The 24,885-nt window shown below is 33.5% G+C and overlaps 4 protein-coding genes across 5 annotated transcripts in view; 2 read left to right on the plus strand and 2 right to left on the minus strand.

Moving 5' to 3' along the window:
* Nucleotides 1-67: 67 nt before the first annotated feature.
* On the plus strand, nt 68-8,034 carry LOC123675577 (bleomycin hydrolase). The gene is made up of 8 exons (XM_045610954.1): nt 68-493; nt 546-700; nt 1,952-2,197; nt 2,247-2,384; nt 2,549-2,797; nt 4,189-4,415; nt 4,472-4,592; nt 7,341-8,034. Exons 1-8 carry the CDS (start codon nt 484-486, stop codon nt 7,566-7,568), a joined length of 1,374 nt encoding a protein of 457 aa, XP_045466910.1. The 5' UTR covers nt 68-483; the 3' UTR covers nt 7,569-8,034.
* LOC123675580 (ribonuclease P protein subunit p29) lies at nt 7,957-9,410 on the minus strand. The gene is made up of 2 exons (XM_045610956.1): nt 8,736-9,410; nt 7,957-8,512 (listed from the first exon to the last, which is right to left on the minus strand). Exons 1-2 carry the CDS (start codon nt 9,256-9,258, stop codon nt 8,376-8,378), a joined length of 660 nt encoding a protein of 219 aa, XP_045466912.1. The 5' UTR covers nt 9,259-9,410; the 3' UTR covers nt 7,957-8,375.
* Nucleotides 9,411-10,488: 1,078 nt separating this feature from the next.
* Nucleotides 10,489-12,314, plus strand: LOC123675581 (60S ribosomal protein L22-like). Its single transcript, XM_045610957.1, has 3 exons — nt 10,489-10,643; nt 11,472-11,621; nt 11,994-12,314. The coding sequence occupies exons 1-3, from the start codon at nt 10,635-10,637 to the stop codon at nt 12,279-12,281; spliced, it is 447 nt and encodes a 148-aa protein (XP_045466913.1). The 5' UTR covers nt 10,489-10,634; the 3' UTR covers nt 12,282-12,314.
* A 3,504-nt stretch (nt 12,315-15,818) lies between these two features.
* Nucleotides 15,819-24,885, minus strand: part of LOC123675582 (calsyntenin-1) — a 217,516-nt gene continuing 208,449 nt past the window's right edge. For both annotated transcript variants that reach the window (XM_045610960.1, XM_045610959.1), the window contains 4 exons: nt 24,580-24,817; nt 24,329-24,516; nt 20,563-20,877; nt 15,819-18,259 (listed from right to left, as the gene is read on the minus strand). In XM_045610960.1, the coding sequence (XP_045466916.1) occupies nt 18,053-18,259; nt 20,563-20,877; nt 24,329-24,516; nt 24,580-24,817 (948 nt within the window). In that variant the 3' untranslated portion in view covers nt 15,819-18,052. The remainder of the gene's footprint in view (nt 18,260-20,562; nt 20,878-24,328; nt 24,517-24,579; nt 24,818-24,885) is intronic.

Below are 24,885 nucleotides of genomic sequence, written 5' to 3' on the forward strand. Positions count from 1 at the left end.
AATTCTTCAAGGGCAACCACTTGGTTTTTTATTGTCGCAGAATTCATATATTCAATTCAATTGAATTAATTCGAATTCGCCAAAACGTGCGGAAGGGAAAAAGTTATCGTACTTGATCAGGCCATTTATTTTGGGGTTTGTTATTATCATTAGTATATAAATAAAAAATATTTCGTAATGAATTTAATCCATAATACTCTTGAAATCCTAATTATAAATAATTGCAATTACTTTATTTCAAATACAAGTGAATGGTCAAAAAAAAATCTTGAGATGGTTAAGAGTTTTCAAACCGTGGCCGTCAAAAAGCTTATTAGAATCTTTGTTTCACTCATATAATCCATGATCTAGTAAAAAATCTAGTAAATTATAAATGGTGAATTTGAGTAAGAAGTTAGTCCTCACGTAATTTATTTTCCTGCCTTTGTTGATCGTTGTGACAGTGCATTATTTCTCTTTTCAAGTTTGTTGCTATTGACTATAATGGAAGTTGGTAAGTTGTTGAAATTATTAGTTTTTCTTTGATTAAATTCATTTTTTTACAGAATTGAATAAATCCATCATTGATGGTTTCAGAAGTAAATTTTCGGAGGATAAAACAAACATTTTGGCCTTAAATGTTTGTTCTAGAACTGACCCATTTGATGTTTGTTTAACTCGGAAAGTAATGGAAGAAACAGTTCACGTATTTAGTCACAAGGTCAGTAAAAGTTGATTAATATTTTTTATTCAAAAATGTATGTTAGTAGGTTTGTGTCCAATAAAAACACCTGCAACTTTCTTTGTCATTCACCTGCAATGATGATCACATGCTACTTTCTTTGTCATTCATCATTCTAAAAATAATTGGTGATTTTATATACCTTGTCAGATATGATTATTCTCATAAGTATTTACATGTTTATTTATAGATTAAAAATATGAACTAATTTGAATTTCATACAATGGAAGTATCATAAGAAAGAAAAGAAAATATTGTTGCTGAGATCAATGATTTTTGAAGAATTGAATTGATTTGAAATGAGAAAAAATTTAGTTTTTATAAATTGAAAGTAAGCACATAATTTCTTGTACTTTGAATTTTGAATATCCCTTAATCATTTATTGATAAAAGATTCTCAACAATGATCATGATAAATAAAAATTATAATATGTTCTAAATTCACAGTTTTTAGCGAAATTTTCTATGTGTTTTTTATAATAATAAAAAAACAATTGTTTCAATAAGATATTTTGCCAAAATCTAAAATAAGTAAACATTACTCAGTTCAGTAAAAGTACTTTATTACATAAATTAATTCAAGAATTTCCATGGGAATTATACAGTTTCATTAGTATCAGACATTCAAGTTTTAAATTTTTGGTAACAGGTTTAAAAAATGATCATGAAAAAAAAAATCATAATATATTCTAACTTTATAGTTTTGCTATTCACAGTTTTTAGTGAATATTTTATGTGTGTTTTTTGTAATAAGAAAAAAGAAACGATTTTCAATAAGTGATTTCGCCATTACCTAAAATAAGTGTAAAAATTACTCAATTGACCAGGGCCGCCGCCAGGAGCGGCATACCGGACATTTTGCCGGGGCGCAAATTTGGATAATAAAACAAGACTCTTTGCCCTTTAGGACATAAATAATTCTAAAGGGCAAAAAAGTCCTGCATCGTTTGAATTGTTTTAAACAATGCAGGACGTTTTTTTGATGAAATCCACAAAACGTCGTTTGATAAATTTGACAAGGTGATTTTGAGTTAAAAAATAACGATTTCATATGGAATTGAAAAGATGTCTGAGCTGAGAGGAATAACAGAGGCTCCTTTTTATTTTACCGGGGCGCTGAAATATCTGGCGGCGGCCCTGCACTTGACTAAAAGTAATTTATTACAAAAAATAATTCAAGAATTAATTTCATTAGTATAAGGCTTTGAAGTTTTAAATTTCCTTTCACAGATTGATAGTGAAGGAAAACCAGTTACCAATCAAAAAAATACAGGAAGATGTTGGTTATTTTCTGCTCTGAATGCAATGCGCATTCCTTTCATCAAATCTCAGAACCTGGAAGATTTTGAATTCTCCCAATCTTATCTTTTCTACTGGGACAAAATAGAAAGAGCTAATTTCTTTTTGAATGCCATTGTTGAGACTGCCAGAAGGAAAGAACCTGTTGATGGGAGACTTGTTTGTTTCTTGTTTGAGGTATGTAAACATAAATTTAAAAAAAAAAAATTTAAATGCTCCCTTCCAGAATGCTGTACCTGATGGAGGTCAATGGGATATGGTCCATAATCTTGTTGTTAAGCATGGGCTTATGCCGAAAAAATGTTTTCCTGAAACTTACAGTTCTGAGACAAGTTTAAAAATGAATCGTCTTTTAAGGAGCAAGGTAATTTTTTAATCATTTTCTGGATAATAATTTGGAAGTATTCAATAATTTTATATTATATCCATATTAATAGTCTTTGTTAAATCCCCTATATTATCCTGAATTCCTAAAACTGAAATACAACTGAGCAGTTTTTGAAATGTAAAAGTATTTTTTTGTTGTAGCTCAGAGAATATGCCAAAGTTTTACGTGACATGGTGGAAAACGGGGAAAGTCCCGAGAACATCCAAAACAAAATTGTAGAACAGATGGCTATTATTTATAGAGTGGTGGGAATCTGTCTGGGTGTTCCTAACGAACAATTTACTTGGACTTATTATGATAAAAATAAGCAATTTCATAAAGTTGGTCCGATTACAGCAGTAGAGTTTTATGAGAAATTTGTCAAGCCAGTTTTCAATATGGACGATAAGGTAATCATTGCAGGAATCTGAAAGCTGTTTTTTTATCGAGTTTATTTGGACCTAAACAACATTGCTGTTTGAATTTGCTAACATAGTTGTATGAGTATAAAGGGTGTTTTTTTTAGAGCTATAGAACTTTAAATTGCAATAAAACAACGATGGATTATTCGATTGACATGAATTTTATTTATCCGCAAGATAATCTTGTTGCATTACATTTTAAATATGATTTCTGGCGTATGACGCTGGCTCGGATGTAGTCCAATCTGGACGTCCAATTTTCGATTACTTTTTCCAACATTTGTGGCCGTATATTGGCAATAACACGGCAAATGTTGTCTTCCAAATGGTCAAGGGTTTGTGGCTTATCCGCATAGACCAATGACTTTACATAGCCCCACAGAAAGTAGTCTAGCGGTGTTAAATCACAAGATCTTGGAGGCCAATTCACAAGTCCAAAACGTGAAATTAGGCGGTCACCAAACGTGTCTTTCAATAAATCGATTGTGGCACGGGCTGTGTGACATGTTGCGCCGTCTTGTTGGAACCACAGCTCCCGGACATCATGGTTGTTCAATTCAGGAATGAAAAAAATTAGTAATCATGGCTCTATACCGATCACCATTGACTGTAACGTTCTGGCCATTATCGTTTTTGAAGAAGTACGGACCAATGATTCCACCAGCCCATAAAGCACACCAAACAGTCAGTTTTTCTGGATGTAACGGTGTTTCGACATACACTTGATTATTAGCTTCACACCAAATGCGGCAGTTTTGTTTGTTGACGTAGCCATTCAACCAGAAGTGCGCTTCATCGCTAAACAAAATAAAATGGACGTAGTGCGCGATACGTATTCCGCACAGAACCATTATTTTCGAAATAAAATTGCACTATTTGGAAGCGTTGTTCAGACGTGAGTCTATTCATGATGAATTGCCAAACCAAACTGAGAATAAATCACTTGACAACTGTTGAATCGGTCGCCATCTTGAACAGTAATGCCAACTTGAAGTTATATACTTCGAAAAAAAACACCCATTACTTCAAACTGTTCTATTTATGATTTATTTGGTAGAATATTAGCACAATGAATTAGTTACACACCAAGTTCTTAACCGCAAGATCCCCCTTATTTCTAGTCTAACATAAGGTATTATTCTTTCCTTTGATTGTTGTGAAAATATTAGTGCTGAACCTACAGTTGTCGAACACATAATAGTGAATTCTCCACAAAACAACTAGTTCATTTTAATTTTAAATTCTGTCAGAGGTTGAGAAAATTCAAGATTAAAAATTCAACCAAGTTGTACCATTAAGCAATTTTTAACGAAAATTAATATTTTTTCGCAGAATCCTCTGGAAACTCATTCATAATTTTTTACATCTGCTTGTTAAAGGTTTGTTTAGTTGCTGATCCCAGGCCATTTAACGAATATGGGAAGACTTATGCTGTAGAATTTTTGAACAACATGGTCGGTGGAAGACCCTGTATATACAATAACCAACCAATTGAACTTTTACTCGATGTCACTGCCAAAAGTATCAAAAGTGGAGAGGCTGTTTGGTTTGGATGTGATGTATCGAAAAGATTCGCTAATAAACAAGGACTACTGGATTTGAAAGTGTAAGTATTTAAGTTAACGAAAAAGCCCCAAAATTGATTGTCATTATTTATCGTAGGCATGACTTTCCCCTTGTTTTTGGAGTTGATTGCCACAATGATCTTTGTAAAGCTGATAGGTTAATTTATGGAGAAAGTTCTGTTACACATGCTATGGTATTTACAGCAGTTGATATAGACGTAAGTAAGGCTTTTTAAAATAATTACCTAAGGACCTTAATCTACGTTTCTCCCCTGTCAATTTTCAACTGAAAATTTATATCGTCAAATCTGGAGGTCTGAAACCATGGTGTATGCACTCGTCAAATTTTGAATGCAATGACATTCGACCAAAATAAAAATATTAGTTTTAGTTCGTGGCGGCGCCGCAATGTCATACTTGTCATTTCGATCATTTTACATTGATTTTGATTGGATACATTAATTAAAACCCGATACTGACCAATCAAAAGCGATGTGTAACCGAGTATGATCGTGCAAAGTCGTGTAACAAAACACGAAACGTTTACTGGAATGAATTCAAATATTTGAAATAGAGAGAGAGAGTTTATTGGTATTTCAATTACAAGAATTGCTTCCATAGATCATAACTATAATGAAAGATATACTTATATAGGTACATAATGGCACAAAACTCATAAATAATAAATAACAAGAATCTTAATTTGTTGATAGCTCTACGTACAGTTGACATAACGAAGCTTAACTAATATTCTCGAAATTGGCAAAACAAAAGCTAATCAGTCCATACATCTGGTTTTTATCTGGAGGTCATAATTTGAACACATTACAGTGATCTATTTGGCCAGAATTAGCTTCTGTTTTGTAACATTAGATGGCGCTGTAAGCTCAACAATACCGTATACTTTCATCCCTAATATTATGACTTGCCTCTCTACCAATAGTTGGATCATGATACATTTGTCATATTGGAAAAAATGTAAAATAATTTCTCTTGTTAGGGAACCTTGTTCCCGATTATTCAATTTAAAATTAATAGTTATTGTTAGGTTAAGACCATGCATGACCTTGACTTTTACTTTTTTAGTTCATGAACTACTTATATGTGATGATAATATCACAGACTAAGTAACAGATTAGTACTAGTAGTACTAGTAATCTGTGATAATATCGTCATATGTGTCACTTCGCTATATGCGATGATATAATTGATGTTAGCTCGTTAACATTTATAAAAGTAAGATATGAAACTCAATGAGTAACATATAATATACAAAATAATAGCTCTCGTTTTTACTATATCTCAGGGTTTATATGATGTTGAATCCCCATCTGAATCAAATGTTCGAAATTCGAAAATTTTAACGTTATAAACAGTATTAGTATATTCTAAAACAGGTTGCAGAATGGGCTCCTATTCCAACACGAATGCGGAATTCGAAAACGAGCGAGTTTTCGAAGGCAAGAGTGTTGGAATTGCCTTCTGCAACGAGTATTAGACGATATTTTCTCTATTTCAGACAAGCTTTGTAAAATATTGTCGAAATTCTGTTAAAAATTCAAATTATACATCCTAGTGACTTTTGTATTGTATCTTGGCAGTTGGTGTGACTGTTACGAAAATTGACAGATTACGCAATTTGAATTTGTATCGTACGTATCGAATTCAAATAATTTAAAATTACTCATTAAATTCATGAATTATGTGTGACGAAATCGATTTAACACCATCAAAATTAAGAGAAATTGAGAACAATGCTGCAAATCATTTCACTATATCCAAATCATACATTATATTAACAATTATGGACGTTTGTTGAAATTATGATAGGATTGAAAGGCAGTAGAGACAACCAGAAAACGATGCTGTAATGAGTTCATTACAGCACTGTTTTGAGAACTGTAATGACTTTATTACGATACTGAAATAGAGAAACTAGTTTACTCTATTACCACAGCCGTCTATAGAAATGTAAATGTAGAAGGCTGTGCCATTATCCGTTTTTAAATTTTGTGATTATTCGTAACACAGTTTATGATGAATAATTTTTAATTTGATGATTGTTCTTTTCTCGAATAAAATGCTAGTGGAAAATTTTCATTTTAGTGAAAAATATTTAATAAATTACAGTGCTTTCGTGATTTTACAATAAGCTGTGTTTAAAAAAACCCATTTTCCCAGTCAATTGATAGATCATATAAGAGAAGTTAGAATCATTCTCTTGACATGGGATATCTTTATTCAAATTTTTGTTAACATGGTAGCCTTATGGGTAAAGGTTCAAATTTAAGATGAAATTATCAATTGTAAAATGAAATTTTATTTAAAAATATATGTTACTACAGAGACATCAAATATTGGGTATCTTTGTCATAGTAGTTGTTTGTCAATCCTGTGTTTTGGAAATCAAGAAGAACCATAGGTGAAGGGCTCATCACTGCCTATCATTAGAAACATTACATTTCCGACGTGAGACCTCTAGTGCTTAACACATCTATTAAACATCTAAGTTTCTTATGTGCACAATAAAATGAGGATCAGAAGAGAAAATTCGTTTTGTTGTCAAAATACCGAACTTGAAAATTCGAGACATTACTGAAAAGTAAATTCAAAGATCTTCAAAATGAGTTGTCACTCGACCCCTATTCAAATTCTTGGGGTTGTAGCCCACTCGTAGAGGAGGGAGTTTTCAAGATTCAAAAATACGGTAGCATCTGTCCCCCTACGAACATCTCTGAATAAAATTTGCAAGAAATTATAATATGAGGGTTGGGTGGATTGTCATTCAAAATTCTATCATTTTTTAGGATTTTGTACCACTTTCTCCGATTAGCCAAATACAAATTTTTCATGATAGTAGTTCTAGTTTTTTTTTGTGAGGCCAATTTAAAGGTCTAGCTCTATTATTTTCCAAATGGCCGATTCTCTAAAAATTCTGTGGAAGTGCTCATTCACAATTTTTTCAGGAGGATGGGAAAATCACCAAACTTCGTGTTGAAAATTCTTGGGGAGATGATAAAGGAGAGAAAGGCTACTTACTAATGACCACAGATTGGTTCATGGAATACAATTTTGAAGTAGTGGTGGATAAGAAACATGTTCCACCAGAAGTTTTGGAAACCTCCAAATTGGAGCCTATAATTTTATCTGCCTGGGATCCTATTGGTACTCTTGCCAAAGAATGTAAAATCTAAGATTGTGCATTGTTATAATCAGAATTTTTTGATGTACAAGATATTCCTTTAATTAAGATTTCTATTTGAATTGAATAATTATAAGATGAAATTACTCCTTACAATGTTGTATATAAAAATTCAATCAACAAAACACTGATTGATATCTGATGGATAATGAGGACCATCAACTTATATTATTTTTAATATTCTTTGATATTTCACGTTCAAGTGAAGATTTAATGGTTCGATAATGAAGAATAAATTTGCGCAATTATTTAATTTTATTGTCAATATATTTACAAAATATGTTTTACTTGGGAAATATCTTGTATATCAAATTTTTACCATTTTTTTTTTAATTGGAATTGATTTTCATATTTTATTTCCTCGAAACAAAAATATCAAGCATGTTCTATTCGTTTATAAACAAAAATATACAATATGTTTTAATTCCTAATCTATATACAATAAATTGAGAACACAGTGCAGTATTCTTGACTTCCTTGAACAAATTCGAAATATTCTTACAAGAGAACAAATCTACTGGTGTTAGTGTGCATTTATGCAGCATCAAATAGCACTTAACAAATATGCAAAATGTTAACGTGTACTTAAGTTAGTATCACGTAATTTAAAAAATGAAGGTCCGCTTAAATGTTTTTATAAATATTAAATTGACAAATGGAATCCAAAACCATTACCGTCGAGTTCCATTTTGAAACTATAAAAATACTTCTTCAAGAAAAACAAAATAATGATTTTCGGCTATCATTGGACTTCTTCCTATTAAAAATTCACTTTCTTCTATTAGGATCGAACTGTCAATTAGAGATTTGGAATCATATGTCCTTTAATTTTTTTTACACTCCTTTCACTTGCTCTTGTTATCAGATGTTTTCCAAATATCGTGAATTTCATGCTGTCTAACAGGAATTCAAAAACAGAAGTTTCTTTGAGGATTACTGAAAAAAAAAGAATTAACTCTTAGAGATACATAAGAGAGATTACTAATTTGAAGATCATTTTACATTCCTCCACTTGAGGTTGAAGTAATCATTTCTAAAGAGACAGTTTTATCAAAATGGTTTTAAAAACAAAACAAAATTCTGTGAACGTTAGTATTGTTACTTCAACCTCAAATATAATACAAAGTCTATTGTGAACTAAAAAATATATCGCACTTACTTTTTATTTCAGAAGCTGGAGTTACCATTTGAAAGGTCATTTTAGTTTCTAACACTAATATTCCTTGCATTCCAATTAGAGAAGGTACCTTTGATCTGACAATAGTTATTTTAGCACCAATGAGTTCAGATTTAGCAATGATGGTAGAGAAATTAGTCCAATCTTGATCTTGACAAGTAGGGGCCTTCTTAGCCAAATCTAAATTTTGTCTCAAATACTGTTTCCACATTTCATGTATAGGTGCTAAAGAATCATAATTCCACCCATTTTTTGGTAATTTGAGTAAATTTAGAGTTTTTCTCTGTTTCCTTGTGAGAAAGTTTTTTTTGATTTTTGGACGTTTAATTGTATTGACATGTGAAAACCTATCCAAGACAAAAGAATACTTAAAATCTTTATCTAGGTTTTTCAAGTCCCCCTTTGGTACTGTTGATTTGATATACTTTTCAATGTAGTTTTTGACTATTTTTGTGTTGTATTGATCTGGGTCTGGAAAACATGTTAATGGCAGCGGCGAATCCATATCGCCAAAGTTATTAGCAGCAGAAGATTTCTTCACAAAAAACAATCAATCTTTTTATTTCAATACTAATGTTAAAAATTGGAATAGTTACAAAAATATGCACCAATTAATTGTTTGTATATTGCTAGTATATTAGATTTAAGGTTATGTATTATGTCAAAACTAAGAACATAGAATATAAAAATTATTTTTTTATCTGATCCGGCCTCATGATAAAATAATTAGGAAATTGTTTTGAAGAAAAAAAATGTTTATCCATAAAATTACGAAGCAATGAATTTCTATTTTGTAAATTAATCAAACGATTTGTAGAAAAAGGAGAGTCTTCATCTTGGGACGAAACGCCAAAGTCAGAAGACAACATTTAAATTTCTATAAACAGAAGGTGAATCTAGCTACACAAGTAGATATACAGGGTGATTTATCAGCTCATCGAAAAACTTTGTCATATGAGATCATGTAATTTCAACAAAAAAACATCGTGGGACCACTCACCATCTGTCCGATTTCAAGGATCTGAGGAAATAAATGACTTCAAAAGTTTCATCATTCTATTGATATGATTCAAACACTAAAAAAGTATGCTTAGAAATAAGCGTAAATACACTTGTCAGTTCATTGTCAGTAGGTATTATTGTAACAAATTGATACAAGATTACACCTTGAAATGTAAATTTACAACACGGAAAAACGTATGGCGATAATAACCATAAATGAATATGATATTCATTTATGGTTATTATAATGAAAACGCATTCGCGTCAGTCGAGAATTACATGGAATATCTACTGACAAGTGCATTTACGCTTGTTTCTAAGAATACTTTTTTTATTAATAAATCATATCAATAGAAAGATGCTTTTGAAGCCTTTACTTCCTTAAATACTTGAAATCGGACATATATTCCCATAATGTTTTTTTTTGTTAAAATTACATGATCTCATATGGCAAAGTTTCAAGGTGAGCTAATAAATCATCCTGTATATTGTTTACTTTGATGCTCAATGCTCACATTCGTTATTATAGTGAAGTTAATACTGTACTACGCCACTGATTCCGAAAACTGGGGTCGGCCATATGCGTTAATGCGGTCTTCAATTTAAGTGTAAGATATTGCTTATATATTTTGTCAATTTAAAATTCCTATATCCCTGACATATAGGTGTGTGTTGCATATATGAAGAAAAGCAAATTGGTATTAAATAATTGAACAATATTGAAGAACAATGTTGGTAACATAACAATGTTGGTAACATTGATTTCAACCGTGGTATTTCAAACAGAAAATTTATTCATAACTCTGTGATTCTTCCTTTTCGTTTCTATCGCTGTCTTGTTCACGTAAAGTGGGGTTACTCCTGTGAAAATTCGACAAAATGGTTGCTGTAAGTATTTTTAGAGAATTTTGTTTATAATTATTCAATTAATTACGATAAAATATTTCTTCTGTTCACTTGATGGTGTTCCTTATTTAAGAATATTTAAACCTTAGAGGAGTATGGGTGATTGATTCAATAAATAAAAGAAGATATGTTTAACTTAACCTCTTTACGGAATATTTGCACTAATATGATGAAATACCTTTCAAATGGACCTAAAGTGAATAAATTGAAACCCTTTTCGTCTGAAGTTTTGACCGTTTATCTCAGTCAGTGTGAAGAACCTCATTGGACTTCTTACTTTGTAAAATATAATAGTGTAATCGATGATCAATGGGGTAAATCTCATTTCAATTGGCACGTTGGGCATTCTAACTACCACATATTGAGAACTGGATGCTACCCCTACATAAAATACCATTGTACTAAAAGGGAAAAAGAAAATTTAGAGTTCGAAGACTCATTCTTTAGATTCATCAAAGTTTTCAATCTCGGACTTCCATGTCTTGCTTATGGTTGTGCTGCCATTTTCCTTATATCTCATAAGGAAATCGTTAAAACACCTAAAGGAGATGTATATATATATTTTTTGTATAAAGAGCATAAGGGTTCTCTTTATTAATCATTTTAGATAGTTCCATTTCAAACTTGTATCTTTGTAAATTAGGAAATGTTCTGTAAATAGAAGGGTTTAGTATGCTGGTTATTTATTGAAAATTTTACCCCTCATGTTCAAATTGTAGATTTTATTTTCGTAGTACATGTTTTCAACCAGCATCCAATTGCATTGCAAATGTCTGGTTGAAACACAACTAATAATGTTGTGGATTCCAGACAATGCAGAAACCAACTGCCGCTAAGGTTCAGCCAAAAAAGAAACAACAAATCCGTGGAAAGGGTCTCAAAAAGAAGAAGGTATCCTTGAAATTCACCATTGACTGCACCCATCCAGTTGAAGACAGTATCATGGATCTCGGAGATTTCGTAAGTATTTTTTGGATTTATTCAAATAATTTGATTAGTTCAGGTGAATACATAGTGTCATCAATTCCTCACTAACATACCTACGTTTTCATTGAAAATGTGTGCCTAAAATTTGCTACTTATTCAAAGACCAATGTTATGCCCAATAGATTAAAGAGCTGATTTTACCTGAACAAAATTTTGATCAACCTGTTCGGAGAACATATCAATGTTTGATTTTTCAATTTTCATTCGGGAATGGTCTCAAACGATATGGTACGACTCGATGATGAGTTTTTAAATATGGCTGTTCAAAATTTAGTTTTTGTAGTTTTATTCAATACTGCTGTTTGAATTTCTAATAATGATAATAATTCTTTTTCTGTATTTCAGGAGACTTACCTGAAGGCTAAAATAAAGATTAACAATAAACTTTCCAACTTCAGTGGCAAGAACGGACAACACTATGTAACATTGTCCAAGGAAAAGGGAACGAAACTAGTTTTATCTGCTGAAATTCCTTTCTCCAAAAGGTATCTTAAATATTTGACCAAAAAATATTTGAAAAAGAACAACCTCAGAGATTGGTTGAGAGTAGTAGCATCAGGAAAAGATAGTTATGAGTTGAGATACTTCCAGATCAACGACCAAGAAGAGAATGAGGAAGAAGATAATGAATAATTATATTTTAAATAAAAATAAAATTGAAAACTAGATATTCTTTGATTTTTCTAACCACCCTGAGTAGAAATTATTACTTGAAGCATACTCAATTTCACTCATGTTTGATATTAGTTGTAATCCAAATTTTTTTTTTAGAAAGTATTTATTTACGTGAAATGATTTGTGTTATGAAGTGGAGAATATTTACTGTTCTGTATTCTAATATTTTGTTGGTGAACAATGGAGTTTGACACATATAAAATGATAGTAATTGTAAATTAAAATAAGAGGGTGGAGGTAATATACCCATAGACTTTTGACTGAGAACGGATGCTAAGATTATATTGAAATTTTGGTTTCTTGAGTAGGAACTATGTACCCGAAACAGCATTCTACAATTCCAAGTATAGAAGTTTTGCTTGTTAAATTGAAGCTGTTTCGCAAAAATCAATCAATACACGAAAATCGCTAGATAGGACAAGGTAGTTGATACATTAATAATCAAGAGGCAACGGCTAGTAGAAAAAATTTACAAGGTGTTTAATTTGAAATATCAAAGTTTTTAGTACTTTTGATGTAAGCGGCGACACTGCAGCGTTGAAAATATTTGAGATCGATAGAGCAACGATTCCTACCCAAGAAAAAAAAACTGAATTAATGAGGTTGATCTATCTGTTGTAGCGTTTCTTGAGTAGATTATCATTCACTGATGGTGCAGCTTCCACAGCAGGAGGTAACTGGTTTTAGCGCTCAAAAAATCTATTCGAAAGTTTTGACGAGCAGTAGTCTCAGATACTTACTTCCTTGTATGCCTGACCACAAAACTAATTATTGCGAGCCGGGGGCGAACCATAAGTTCATTTTTCTACATTCATGCAAAAAGCAAAACATTATTGAACTATATTTAGTGGAAAAAGAAGTTCTTTATTGCACTAGTGCAATAAATTTTTATTGCACTCATCTGTCATTCTACTTCAACGTGCTGTCACCAATTGACCATATTCACCGTCGCCATATTGTTATGCGACAATACCAACTACCCAGTGTTCCCAACGGAGAAATATTGAGTTTACTAGAAAAATACCGCTAATATCAAAAATACTATCAGCCATAGAGATTATTATTCCACTGACCACTTCCAAAAATGGAGCGAAGCCTTCATTTATACACTCGGCCGCAGTTAATTTGTTCAGAAAACCACCTTTCACTAATGTTCTTATTTCCAAAAGGTGAAATTTTTGCAAAATATTGTCCCAAACAAGCCTATCTGACGTAGCAGCCAGATGGTGAATATGGTCAATTGACCATATTCATCGTCGCCATATTGTTATGCGACAATACCAACTACCCAGTGTTCCCAACGAAGAAATATTGAGTTTACTAGAAAAATTCCACAATATAAAGTTTCTAAGTGAAGTTTATGTGTACCTTTTCTGGCTGCTACGTCAGATAGGCTTGTTTGGGACAATATTTTGCAAAAATTTCACCTTTTGGAAATAAAAACATTAGTGAAAGGTGGTTTTCTGAACAAATTAATTGTGGCCGAGTGTATAAATGAAGGCTTCGCTTCATTTTTGGAAATAGTCAGTGGAAGAATAGTCTCTATGGCTGATAGTATTTTTGATATTAGCGGTATTTTTCTAGTAAACTCAAAATTTCTCCGCTGGGAACACTGGGTAGTTGGTATTGTCGCATAACAATATGGCGACGGTGAATATGGTCAATTGTTCATTCACTTTCAACATTGAGGGTAAAAATAAAGTTTGAGTTAAATTGTTCGTAACGTATTAGTTCCTGTTTCAATGCTAATCGATATTAATAATAAAGTATTCAAGTTGCGCTTTTCATTTTCCTACACCTAGTGCCGCACCTCAATAAATCATTTTTTGCTTTTTGCATGAACGTAGAAAAAATGTTGTATGCAATTCGTGCAAAAATTGTTTATTGCACTCGACGTGAAATTGTCCGACGAGGCCGTTAGGCCGAGTTGGACAACACTTTTTGAATAAATAACTATTATCAGGCAGAACCTCACATTCTGATAAAAAACCAATTGCATCAATCTGATATACAGGGTGTTTCCTAAACATGCGGCAAAAATTCAGGGGGTTGTTCCTTTGACTATTCTAAGAATATTTTGTCCTTTGATGATTTTTGAAAAACCTATTTGTTTAGAAGATATAGGGGAAACAAAATTTCAGATAATAACATTTTATTATGAAAAATTACATGAAAATTCAACTCAACCTACAAAAACTGTTGAAAATGACCACCTCTAGCCAGCATACAAGCATCCAATCTTCTCCTCATTGACTGCCGAACCCTTTCAAAAACACCAGGATCATTTCTTATTAAGTTACACCCAGCAATGATCCGATTTCGCAAGTCTTCCACATTTTCTACTGGAGTGGTATAAACTAATGATTTTAGTCAAAAAACTGGCCGTTTTTAGTAATTGGAATGTTGTTAAACAAATTTAAAAATAAATTGTACCTACTTAGTAAACACAGTGCGGTAGGCATTTTTATTTAAACTATTATTAATTTTAAAAATATGAAAAATGTTGTTCGCCCTGTATCTTCGAAACAAAGAGGTTTTTCAAAAATCATCCAAGGACAAAACATGCTTAAAATAGTCCAAGGAACAACCCCCTGAATTTTTGCCGCATGTTTAGGAAACACCCTGTATAATATACCTTAGCGCACCATCATAAATTAGACTATACAGTTTCGTCAAAACTACTTGCACAATTTAGACAGTATTTTATTTTTAAATGAGGTTATTTTCTTTTGAACTTAGTGTGTAAACGGTATGCACATATAAAACTCTATTTTGTATGAATACCGGCTGCAGCAATTATATAGCGTGATTTTTTTTCATAAACTTTGTAACACCTGCAGAGTATAACAGATATATTATCTAGTTAGAATTAAACTCACACTTTAGCCATTTATGGCTTGTCTTATGAGGCAGTGCCTCATCAAATAAATTCTGGAAATTACACGTTTTAAGAGAATATTTTATTAATACATGTCATCCTCAATTTCACATCACACGGTAATAATAATATTCATGTTCAATCTCATGACTCTTCCCACTTCCTCTTTAAAAGAAGTAGTTCGAGGCATGCCTCACTCAAGTATGTCTAGCGCGTTATCTACATCGAGGCTACAAGAAACCGAGAATATTCCTAGTCCTACGCCTTGTCCGCTTTAGAAGGCGGCTTCTAAAGATAGGTTGAGGGCTCTGAGGCATGCCTGATAACTGCAATTATTCTGCACTATTCGGGTTACTCGGGAATCGGGTTAGTTTTCGCTCTTGTTGTGATTTGGTGGTAATGTTTGATGTTTCTCGGCTGTCTCGTGTAAGTTTGTCTCCGTGTTCGTGTGAATTTCTCTCGAAAATAATTTTCATTTTGTTAATCGATTCAATTACTACCAGGAGGCGAAATATGGATTTAGCGATGTTGATATATTATTTTTATCTATTCATAATCCTAGATATTTTATATTACCAATCTCTCTTTCGCAAAAACCAATAACAAAACAGTGAACATAAATTTTTTGATATATTTATTTAATATACATTCATGTATTACATAATTATTGTGGTATAACATCTAAAAACATTCGGATATTTCATCTTCATGATGATGTACACACAACAAAGCGTTTTAACTGGTAGATACAAAGATTACAAATTGCTTGGAATGTACCAATGTTACTGTTGTCAAAAATAGTGTTATCATTGGATTTACTTTTCCCCTTCATTCTTCAAGATCAAATTTTTAATCGAACCAGCCTAGATATCTTTACAACTCATTACGGAAGACATTCTCCTATTGATAAAGAAAAGATTTAGAAGGTGCAATGTCGAAAATAGAAAGATATTTCTGCTAAACATTTGGTTGAAATGAAATATATTTTAGCCATTTAATCTGTCTCTAAAATTCCTTAGTCTATTCAATCTTGAAGAAAATCCACAAAATCAATAGTGCTCATTTCTTTTTCTCCTAAACTAAACAATTTTGACATCACAGCAACTATTCTAAAGTCAACATTTAAAAACTGAGAAGATTGAAAAATATAACTTAACAAACTGGAAATCTCCAACATTCATATTGCATAATATGATATAAATTTTTCTTTCTTTAATGTCTACTATTGCATTCTCTTAAAATAAGCATGTATTCGTTCAAAGAAATTTAAAGAATTCTTGTTAATATATATTTTATTCATATAAACGTTATTAAGTACCCATTCTTTTTCCTACTTTTACAAAAAATAATAGCTGCAAAATTTTATGTACACTTTTTAAACTACTACACTTAAACAAAATAAAGATTGTGCGAGAGAAAGACGGAGAGGATACAAACAAGTCTGAATATCGGAAAATGGTTAGTATTGATGATATATTTTCTCAAGAGATGTTTGTGCAAAATTTAAAACAGGAACATTGTCTAATAGACGAGTGAATATTTGTTTTCATTTTATTACTTTTATGAGTGAAATACAGCACAGCTATTGATAGATGTACGCAAAAGTGATTGCATTTTTCAAGTATTTGATATGATTTTGAAATATTCATCGAGATATTCAATATTATAAACTGCCTAGAAAAATCAGGAAATATTAAATGAAAAAATTAAGTACAAAATTAAAAATACTTATATTAATGTTAGCAAACAAAATAAAAATAAGATAAGTAAATAAAAAAGTTAGCAAAAAATATATTGAAACTATGAATAGCTGAAAAATTAGCTGCAAAGTTTTTACAGATCAAAAAATAATCCCATACATACATACTAAGCAAATAGCTACAGAAACACGATGTTTTTCGCATGTGAGAACATAAAGTAGAATTTTGATCGCTAAGCTCTATAAATTATTTATAGGAACATAGTGCATAGTGCTTTTAATATCCAAACCTATTTAGCTTTAGGATTTTTCCGAAGCTAAAATTGTTAGTTTGTAACGTACGGGATTCTTCTTTAGAGAATTGATAACATCCTTATTTCTAGAAATCTTAAATTTAACAGAATCATTGCATCAACAGAAACATAGCGAGAAGCGTGAAGAAAATAGCTGTTCTCAAAGTTTTTTATCAAATATTTCACAGAATTTTGGAACTAATTATTTAGTTGCAACATTCTTGAAAAATAGGTTTTTTCGATGAAGAAATTTGAGATATCCTATCTAACAGTGTCGAAAAGGATACACTAAGTGTATATAATTCTAAAATTCAATATATGGACGATCGTTTGATATTTCAGTAACCATATTTAGTACCCATGATTCATAAAAAAAAAATAGATAATGTTGAATATAGCAACTATTGATTACACCGACGAAAATTTTAAACCGAAAATAATTTCTGACGTAGGAAATTAGGTATGAAATATAATAATGGAATCGAGAAAATGAACATTTAGAGGGGATGGCACAATTTATTTTTTTTCATATTTTGATGAACATTTGGGGTAACCCAAAGGACTCTAAAAAGTGAAAAATGTCTTTTTGAAAAATAACCTTTTTTGTCGGCCGTAGTCATTTCAGTGTAAGGTGATTGTTACCTTTGAGAGAAAATCATTTTTTTTTTGACCTGTAGTGTTGGAATTGCTAAGCCATTTCAGGTGTGAAATGTTAGTGGAAACTTTTCTAGTTCGACCAGTGTTTTACTGACTTACCAGATAAGTTTCACCACAGTGTCATTCTATGCTAAAGTAACTTAAACACCTTAGATATTCCTAAATTTCAACTGACCGACTGTTCGACCGAATCCTCATGACCTTACATTGTGGTGTGATCCCATTCCAGCTGGCTTACGTTCTGATAGTCATGCTTGCGGCTGCGTACTGGGGGTTCATCCTCATCTTCCGAAGAATCGGGAATTCGACAGGATCCTTCCATGTTGTCATCATCAGACGATGACTCTGAGTCAGACTGGTCAGAGTCGGTGAATTCTGCATTGTTGCCTTCGAGTTTCCTTTCGGCGTTCTGAAAAAAGTCAGGTGATAAGCCAGTGCTTGCAACTCCAGAAGATTTATAAAGTAATTTAATATTATATACTAACTGACAAGGAAACTGCAACACCCAGAAGGAGCTGTTTAAATTTAAACCTTTTTTTTTGGTAAAACATAGGTAGATAGTATAGCAAGGAGTAAATGATTGAAATTCGGAGAAAAAACGAACAGTTTACAATTTTTTTTTAATAATTTTGTTAATAATGTGTTTGTCCCCCGCGATTATCTATACACTCCCAAACAGGTCTCGGCATTGATGTAATAAGATGGTCTATTTCTTCTTGAGGAATACTATCCCAAGCTACCTGTACTTCATGTCTCAGAGCCACCAAAGTCCGTAGGAGCGGAGGTAAATTACCAAGACTTCTACCCATGATGTCCCAAACATGCTCTATGGGCGAAAGATCAGGGGATCTGGGCGGCCATGGCCAAATATTCACATGGGTCGCTTCGAAAAACTAACTCTGGCAACATAAGTTAGGGAATTATCTTGCTGAATTATAGGATTCTCGAACCGGTTAAGGTAAGGGAGAACATATAGCTCCACTATTTCTTGAAGGTAACGCAGAGCTGGTCATGTTACCTCGAACAAAGACTAAAGATGACTAACTTGCATGTGCAACAGCACCCCAACCATAACGCCTACTGTTCGGTATATATGACGCTCAATATCAAACTGAGGTTCAAGTCTTTCTCCCTGATGTTGTCTAACCCTTCTTCGGCCATCATGTGCACCCAAGGATAATCGAGATTCATCAGAAGATACGATCTGATGCCATTCCACATCCCAATGTTGACGTTCTCTGCACCACTGTAATCGTTGCCGGCGATGCTCAACCGTTAGAGGTAACACAAGATGGGTCGATAATGCTGCTGTCCAAAAGACCTTATCCGACGGTGAACCGTTCGGACAGTTACAGGATGGCCTTGTTATCCTAACCACTCATCAGCCAAAGATCGAGTTGTCGCAAATCGGTCTCTAATGGCCATAAGTCTTAGACGTCGTTCTTGAACTTCATTTGTGCCACTTCGACGTCCGGTGCCTACTCTTCTTCGATTTTGGGCATTATCGAACCACGCTCGACAAGATCTCATAATAGTAGTTGGATTTCTGTTTGTACGGTTAGCAATTTCTCGAAAGGACAACACCCGAATCCCGTTGACCAATAATTCGACCTCTTTCAAATTCACATAGCTGGCGATAAATTCCGCGTACACGTTCTCTAGGCATTTTAACAACAAATAAAAATCGACTTTGGATCTCCTCGAACAGTTGATTTGTTTTGTAAAATTTAAAAAATTTGCAAAAAACGACTACAATATTAGTAACAAAAATTGTTTTCATGAAAAAACCTTCACGATTTTATTCTCCAAATTCAATCATTTACTCCTTGCTATACTATCTATGTTTTACCAAAAAAAAAATTTTAATTTGAACAGCTTCTTCTGAGTGTTGCACTTTCTTTGTCAGTTAGTATAATATATTATTTATTCGTACTTAAAAACATACACAAGTTCATGTAAAAACAGATATCACCATCCAAAAGGTACATGGCCCGTCAATACAATCAAAAGGTGTATATGAACGCAAAAAACAAACATTGACAATTCAAAAGAACAATAAAAAACATTAACCAAGGATTCACTGAGAGTATACACTATCTTCGCCAGCAGTATCTTCTTGACAGCCTTATTAAAGCGCTCGGTGATAAACGCCTGACATCTACTGGGAGACCATTGTAGAACTTCAGGCATATATAGTTTGGACCCTGCTGTTCCCTTCTGATTCTCGGTCGTGGAATGAAAAACTTGTCTTTCTGTCCTGTGTTATACTCATGAAATTTGGAGTTTCTTGAGGAGGTTTTCCTGGTGACCATGCACGTAATTTACGCAGACAAGTATAAACACTTCTACTACCGTTAGGTTCAGTTAGGTTTTTCATTTTTGAAGACATCTCCACAAATGTCACTGCTCCTCATGCCTTATATGGCTACTATTGCATTTTTCTGACGTAGAACTTTTTGGGCGTGAATAAGATGTTGCCGTATGTTGCCAGGTTGTGAAATGCTGAATAGTATGTGAGCTTGGCAATGTTAGGCAGTTTGGCAAAGTCACCTCCGTTGGCAAACCGCTCTACCGTATACAAATTAGTCAATATTCGAATATTTTGTTGTATAAATAACTAGAGTATTCCAATTAAAGCTATACATCATCCAGACGAATAATGTTTTGTAGCATAGAAGTGTTTACGCTTTACATGATAAAATCGGAACTTACCTCCATTGGATTCACAGTGATGGTCAAGGCAGAATCGTCCCATGTCATCTCGGATTCCTGTTCTTCGGCCGAAGTTCTGTGATGGGCAGCTCTTATTCTCACCACTCCCAAAATGATCATGAAGAGCAAGAAACCGATACATACAACGACGATGATGGTAACCGCATGTGATCCCCCGGTAGCTACCATGGCCATATGCTCGGATGGAATGTATTCCCTGGATACCACAGCGGCTGGTCTCATCAGAACAGAGTGTTGGTTGATGGTTGCGTGGGCTGGTAAGGGATCCTTAGGTTGTGGATGAATAACGGTGAGCTGCAAACGAAATGCTATCAGTAACATTGTAGTAAATCGGAAATTTGGAGATTATTGAAATTATTGGAATTATTACTCAGAAGTAATATATGTTAAATTCAAAAGAGCGATCGTGACTTGTGTAAACTGATCTTATCTTAGAAGCAGGATGTTTTATTTTTCAATTATGGCTTTTCTTAGTTATGGTCTCACTGCGTTGGTGAAATCGATATATTTTTCACGGATAAGAAAGCATAAACTAAATCATGAATTAGCTGAGTTCGATACATGCGACGAACCATTAGGATCGTTCCCAGATGACACAGCAAAAAGCTCGTTAGGCAAAGTCGAAGTATGGTTTTTGTTGAGACGACAGAAAAATCTAGTTTGAAGCCGAGGTTAAAGGTCTGTTGACAAAAAAAATTGAAGAAGGATAAAAAATTTTCTAACCAATGATCTAATTGGCATGGTATCTTGGGCAATTGTTGGGGCGGTCTTAAATAAGTACGAGGTTACGATTTTGTTGAGGTTTAAGTAGGAAGTCAGTTTATAATCGCTTAGGGTCTCTTATTGAGAAGGGTTGAGAATTCGAACGTCGATCGCGAAACCGGACTAAGAGCAAAACAATTTATTTTCAAGATTAGAGTATTATTCAATGAGGATGAGTTAAATAGAACGGTAAATTGGTATATGAGTGAGTTTTCGGGATTTTAAGTATTCAAGAAAAGGAATTGTTTTGGCTCTGAGAAAGGAAGAGTTAGGTCAGAAATAGAAAAACTGGGATTTTTTTGGAATTTGTTTTGGTATAAATTAGATTAGCTCGGAGAGCGCGAATCGGGAGTGGAGTTATTAAAAAGGAATTACACGTTTCGAGTGAAAAGTTTAAAGAAATTAAAACTAGGTTTAGGCAGGGCCTAATTACTCACCTAGCACCGCGGGATAAGGGCAAGTTAAAAATCTTTTGGCTATTTGATTTTTATTTTGTTTTGATGATTTTTGAATACTTTTTCGATGAAGATAAGTTTATTTGAGTAGTCCCGATTCTCTCAAGTTTAGAGTTGGTTAATTTTGTTTCTTTTGTTTGAATAATAGATTATTTGAGACATTTTTATTTTTATCATAAAGTTTTTGGCCGTTGAGTCAAATATATAACAATTTCGTGGATATTGTAATTTTGGATATTTTATTTTAGAATTTTAATCGACTTTCATTGACCCAGAAAACTAATCCTGTCCCTAGAGAAAGAAAGTCAACTAAAAAGAGCTGTCCATTGAAGCGACGGGCCGGACTCACACATAACATCTTTGTGAAATTTACATAATTAAACATTCTCCGAGACCTCTGAAAAGCCGCTCTTCCAGGGGTTGAAAGAACATCTCAACCGGAGATAAAAGTGAACGTTGGTCAACATTCTCTGACCAACCCGTTCATGACAACATTATAACAGATAGAACAAGTAGATGAGGGGGAAAGAACCAAGTAATTTTTCAATGGTGACCGTTGACCATGACCTCTTGAGGGATTACCACCACGTGGCTTTCCGCGTATCATTCAAACTTTGTTATTCATTCATTTTCCCTCTGGCGGTCCTACGATGGCCAAACTTTGTACGGTGTAGTAGGAATTTGTACATTCACTTCATCTTCTTTCTATTTCGGAGCAAATAAGTAGAGGGCCGTAGTGTACGACGATCGATTATTATTTTTTTTCACAAAATGATAGTTTTACCTTTTTTGTAACGATTTTTGGTAGGTTTTTTTTCACGAATATTTCAAGAATATATCAGTGCTTTATATGAACAGGGTGGGCAAATAAGCGAGGTAAGCGGCTATATCTCAGGATCCACTCATCGAAGAGACTTGCGGTAAAAAATTTTAACACTAAAGTGTACAAGAAAACACTGGAAATTGTTTTGAAGTTCATACCTCTAACGCTAGGGAGCGTAATAGCTACTGTCGAGTAGAAAAATGAATTTTACTCGAAAATGTTTTATATGAAGTTGAAGAAAAAATATCACTGTAATCCTTGGAAAATTCTCTATCTTATTGAATTGTCACGTTCGATTTTACGACATCAAATAAGGGTAGGTGAAAGGGAGAAATCTGACTGATTGAAATGCCCGTAACTTCAGTTTGTCTCAACATTTTTGAGCAAATTAGATCTCGTCTGAAAGATAATATCTTGTTGATTGAGGACAAAATATAGTCATGATAAATTTGTTTTTGCTGCTTTCGATAGGGGGCGCTAAGTCAGAAGTTCATTGTTTTGTTCATTTTACTCTGGAATTTCAAATGTAATGATAGGATTTTCTCAACAGAAACAGAAATTCCATCAAATTTGGATGAAAAAACCTGAAGGTCGCAAAGCGATAGTTTCAGGCGTTCTGAAGTTATGGCCGAAAGAAGATAACTAATGCACTGCAAAAAACCAAATTGTGTCCTTAAGTTCTGACAGAAACAGAAATCCCATAAAATTTTATGAAAAACCAAAACGTCGCAGAGCGATAGCTTTAGGCGTTCTGCAGTTTGGTCATTTCAGGAAAAAAGATTAAGAGATTTCTTCAATTTTTTTTATTCACAACAAAAGCAACCGAATAGATTAATTCATTTTGTATTGTTTTAGATGTATCAGGAAAAGAACTGTTAATATCATTGCAAACACACGAATAATTGCAGTTCGCCTTGCAGCATCGGCATGCCTCAAATCTAATTTATGAAAATGCCTTTAAAGGCTTAGGAATATTCTCGATTTCTCACCCCGACGAAATAGATAAAGCGCTAGACAAGGAAGCGCGTTAGGCATGCCGCAGACCGTTTTACTTAAAGAGGAAGTGAGATGAATATACTAGAATCGTGAGATTGGAGTGGATATATGAAACAGAGATCCAGTGTGGTACCGAATGATGTGAAATAGAGGTTGAAATGGATTAATAAAATATTCGATTAATACGTATAAGTTCCAGAATTTATTTGCTGAGGCACTGCCTCACAGGAAAAGCCGCCACTGGCTGTTTTTAGTTTTTCCCACGCCACTGTTTATAGAATTTCTACCGTGGTCAAACATGATTATTAGATGTGGCTCCACTGTGCTTAACGTGGCAACGTGGCAACCCCCCCCCCTGTCTCAACAATTACACCCTTAGTACGAGAGTACTGAGAGAGTCCTTCCTTCCCTCTCGTCCAGACCTTCAAGTCATCAACACGTGCTCGTTAAGTAACTACGCGCCGCACCACCACAGTTGTAAACCTTGTAACCAAGCAAAATATACACGTAAACCCGAAGGGTGGTCCTTCATCACGCATTATTCAGTCAGGTTTTGTAGATTTTGAAGGTATATCACAAATATCGAATAGAGCCACAAATGACTATTTCTACCATTGAAAAGTTATAGCCAATAAGTAATAGAATTATGGTATTTGATTTCAGCCGAATAATTCGAAAAAGTAAATCTGTTTGGAAAATTCATACTTACGGTTTGAACATATTCATTAGATGTGAAGCGACCATTCAGCTCAGAGCAAGATAGTTTGAATACCCTGTTCAGATAGTAGGCTGGCTTCTTGTTGGTGTACACGATGAGCCTAAGCACTTGTTCGTAGTTGAACACCATATCCGAGCCAGTTATTACAACGCCGTCTTTCGAGATACGGGCTGCCATGCCTTCAAAAAATCGATAATATTATGATTATTTTATTCAAATGTGTTTCCTTTATGGTGACTCACCCAATCTCTTCAACATCTCTTCTGGAACACCTAGGTTCTCATGATCGGGGTTCAGGTTGGGGTAGATAGATAGAGAGCATTTGTCGAGTTTCAATTCACCGGTGATATGGATATCGGCCAATACCTTCACTCCCATTCTGAAATCTTCGTATTTCCTTGCCATGTTTCCGGTACCGTTGAGATGGATACTGGGCGTTTGAGGTTTTAGAACCATCACGTACGTCTGAGCATCAGGCACCTTGAAAGGAAGAATTTTTAGGTTACTATAATGTTATTTATTTACTTAGAGGAAAATGTAATAGTCCG

This window comes from Harmonia axyridis, chromosome 3, assembly GCF_914767665.1.
Source record: "Harmonia axyridis chromosome 3, icHarAxyr1.1, whole genome shotgun sequence".
In the NCBI taxonomy this organism is placed as follows: domain Eukaryota; kingdom Metazoa; phylum Arthropoda; class Insecta; order Coleoptera; family Coccinellidae; genus Harmonia; species Harmonia axyridis.

Excerpts from the sequence above, each read along its gene's own strand:
- LOC123675577 (XM_045610954.1), top strand. Across the intron at positions 2,198-2,246 it reads TTGTTTGTTTCTTGTTTGAG|AATGCTGTACCTGATGGAGG; the intron begins GTATGTAAACAT and ends GCTCCCTTCCAG. Across the intron at positions 4,593-7,340 it reads TTACAGCAGTTGATATAGAC|GAGGATGGGAAAATCACCAA; the intron begins GTAAGTAAGGCT and ends CAATTTTTTCAG.
- LOC123675580 (XM_045610956.1), bottom strand. The coding sequence starts at position 9,258 with ATGGATTCGCCGCTGCCATTAACATGTTTTCCAGACCCAGATCAATAC. Across the intron at positions 8,513-8,735 it reads TCCAGCTTCTGAAATAAAAA|TAATCCTCAAAGAAACTTCT; the intron begins GTAAGTGCGATA and ends TTTTTTTTTCAG.
- LOC123675581 (XM_045610957.1), top strand. Across the intron at positions 11,622-11,993 it reads TCATGGATCTCGGAGATTTC|GAGACTTACCTGAAGGCTAA; the intron begins GTAAGTATTTTT and ends TCTGTATTTCAG.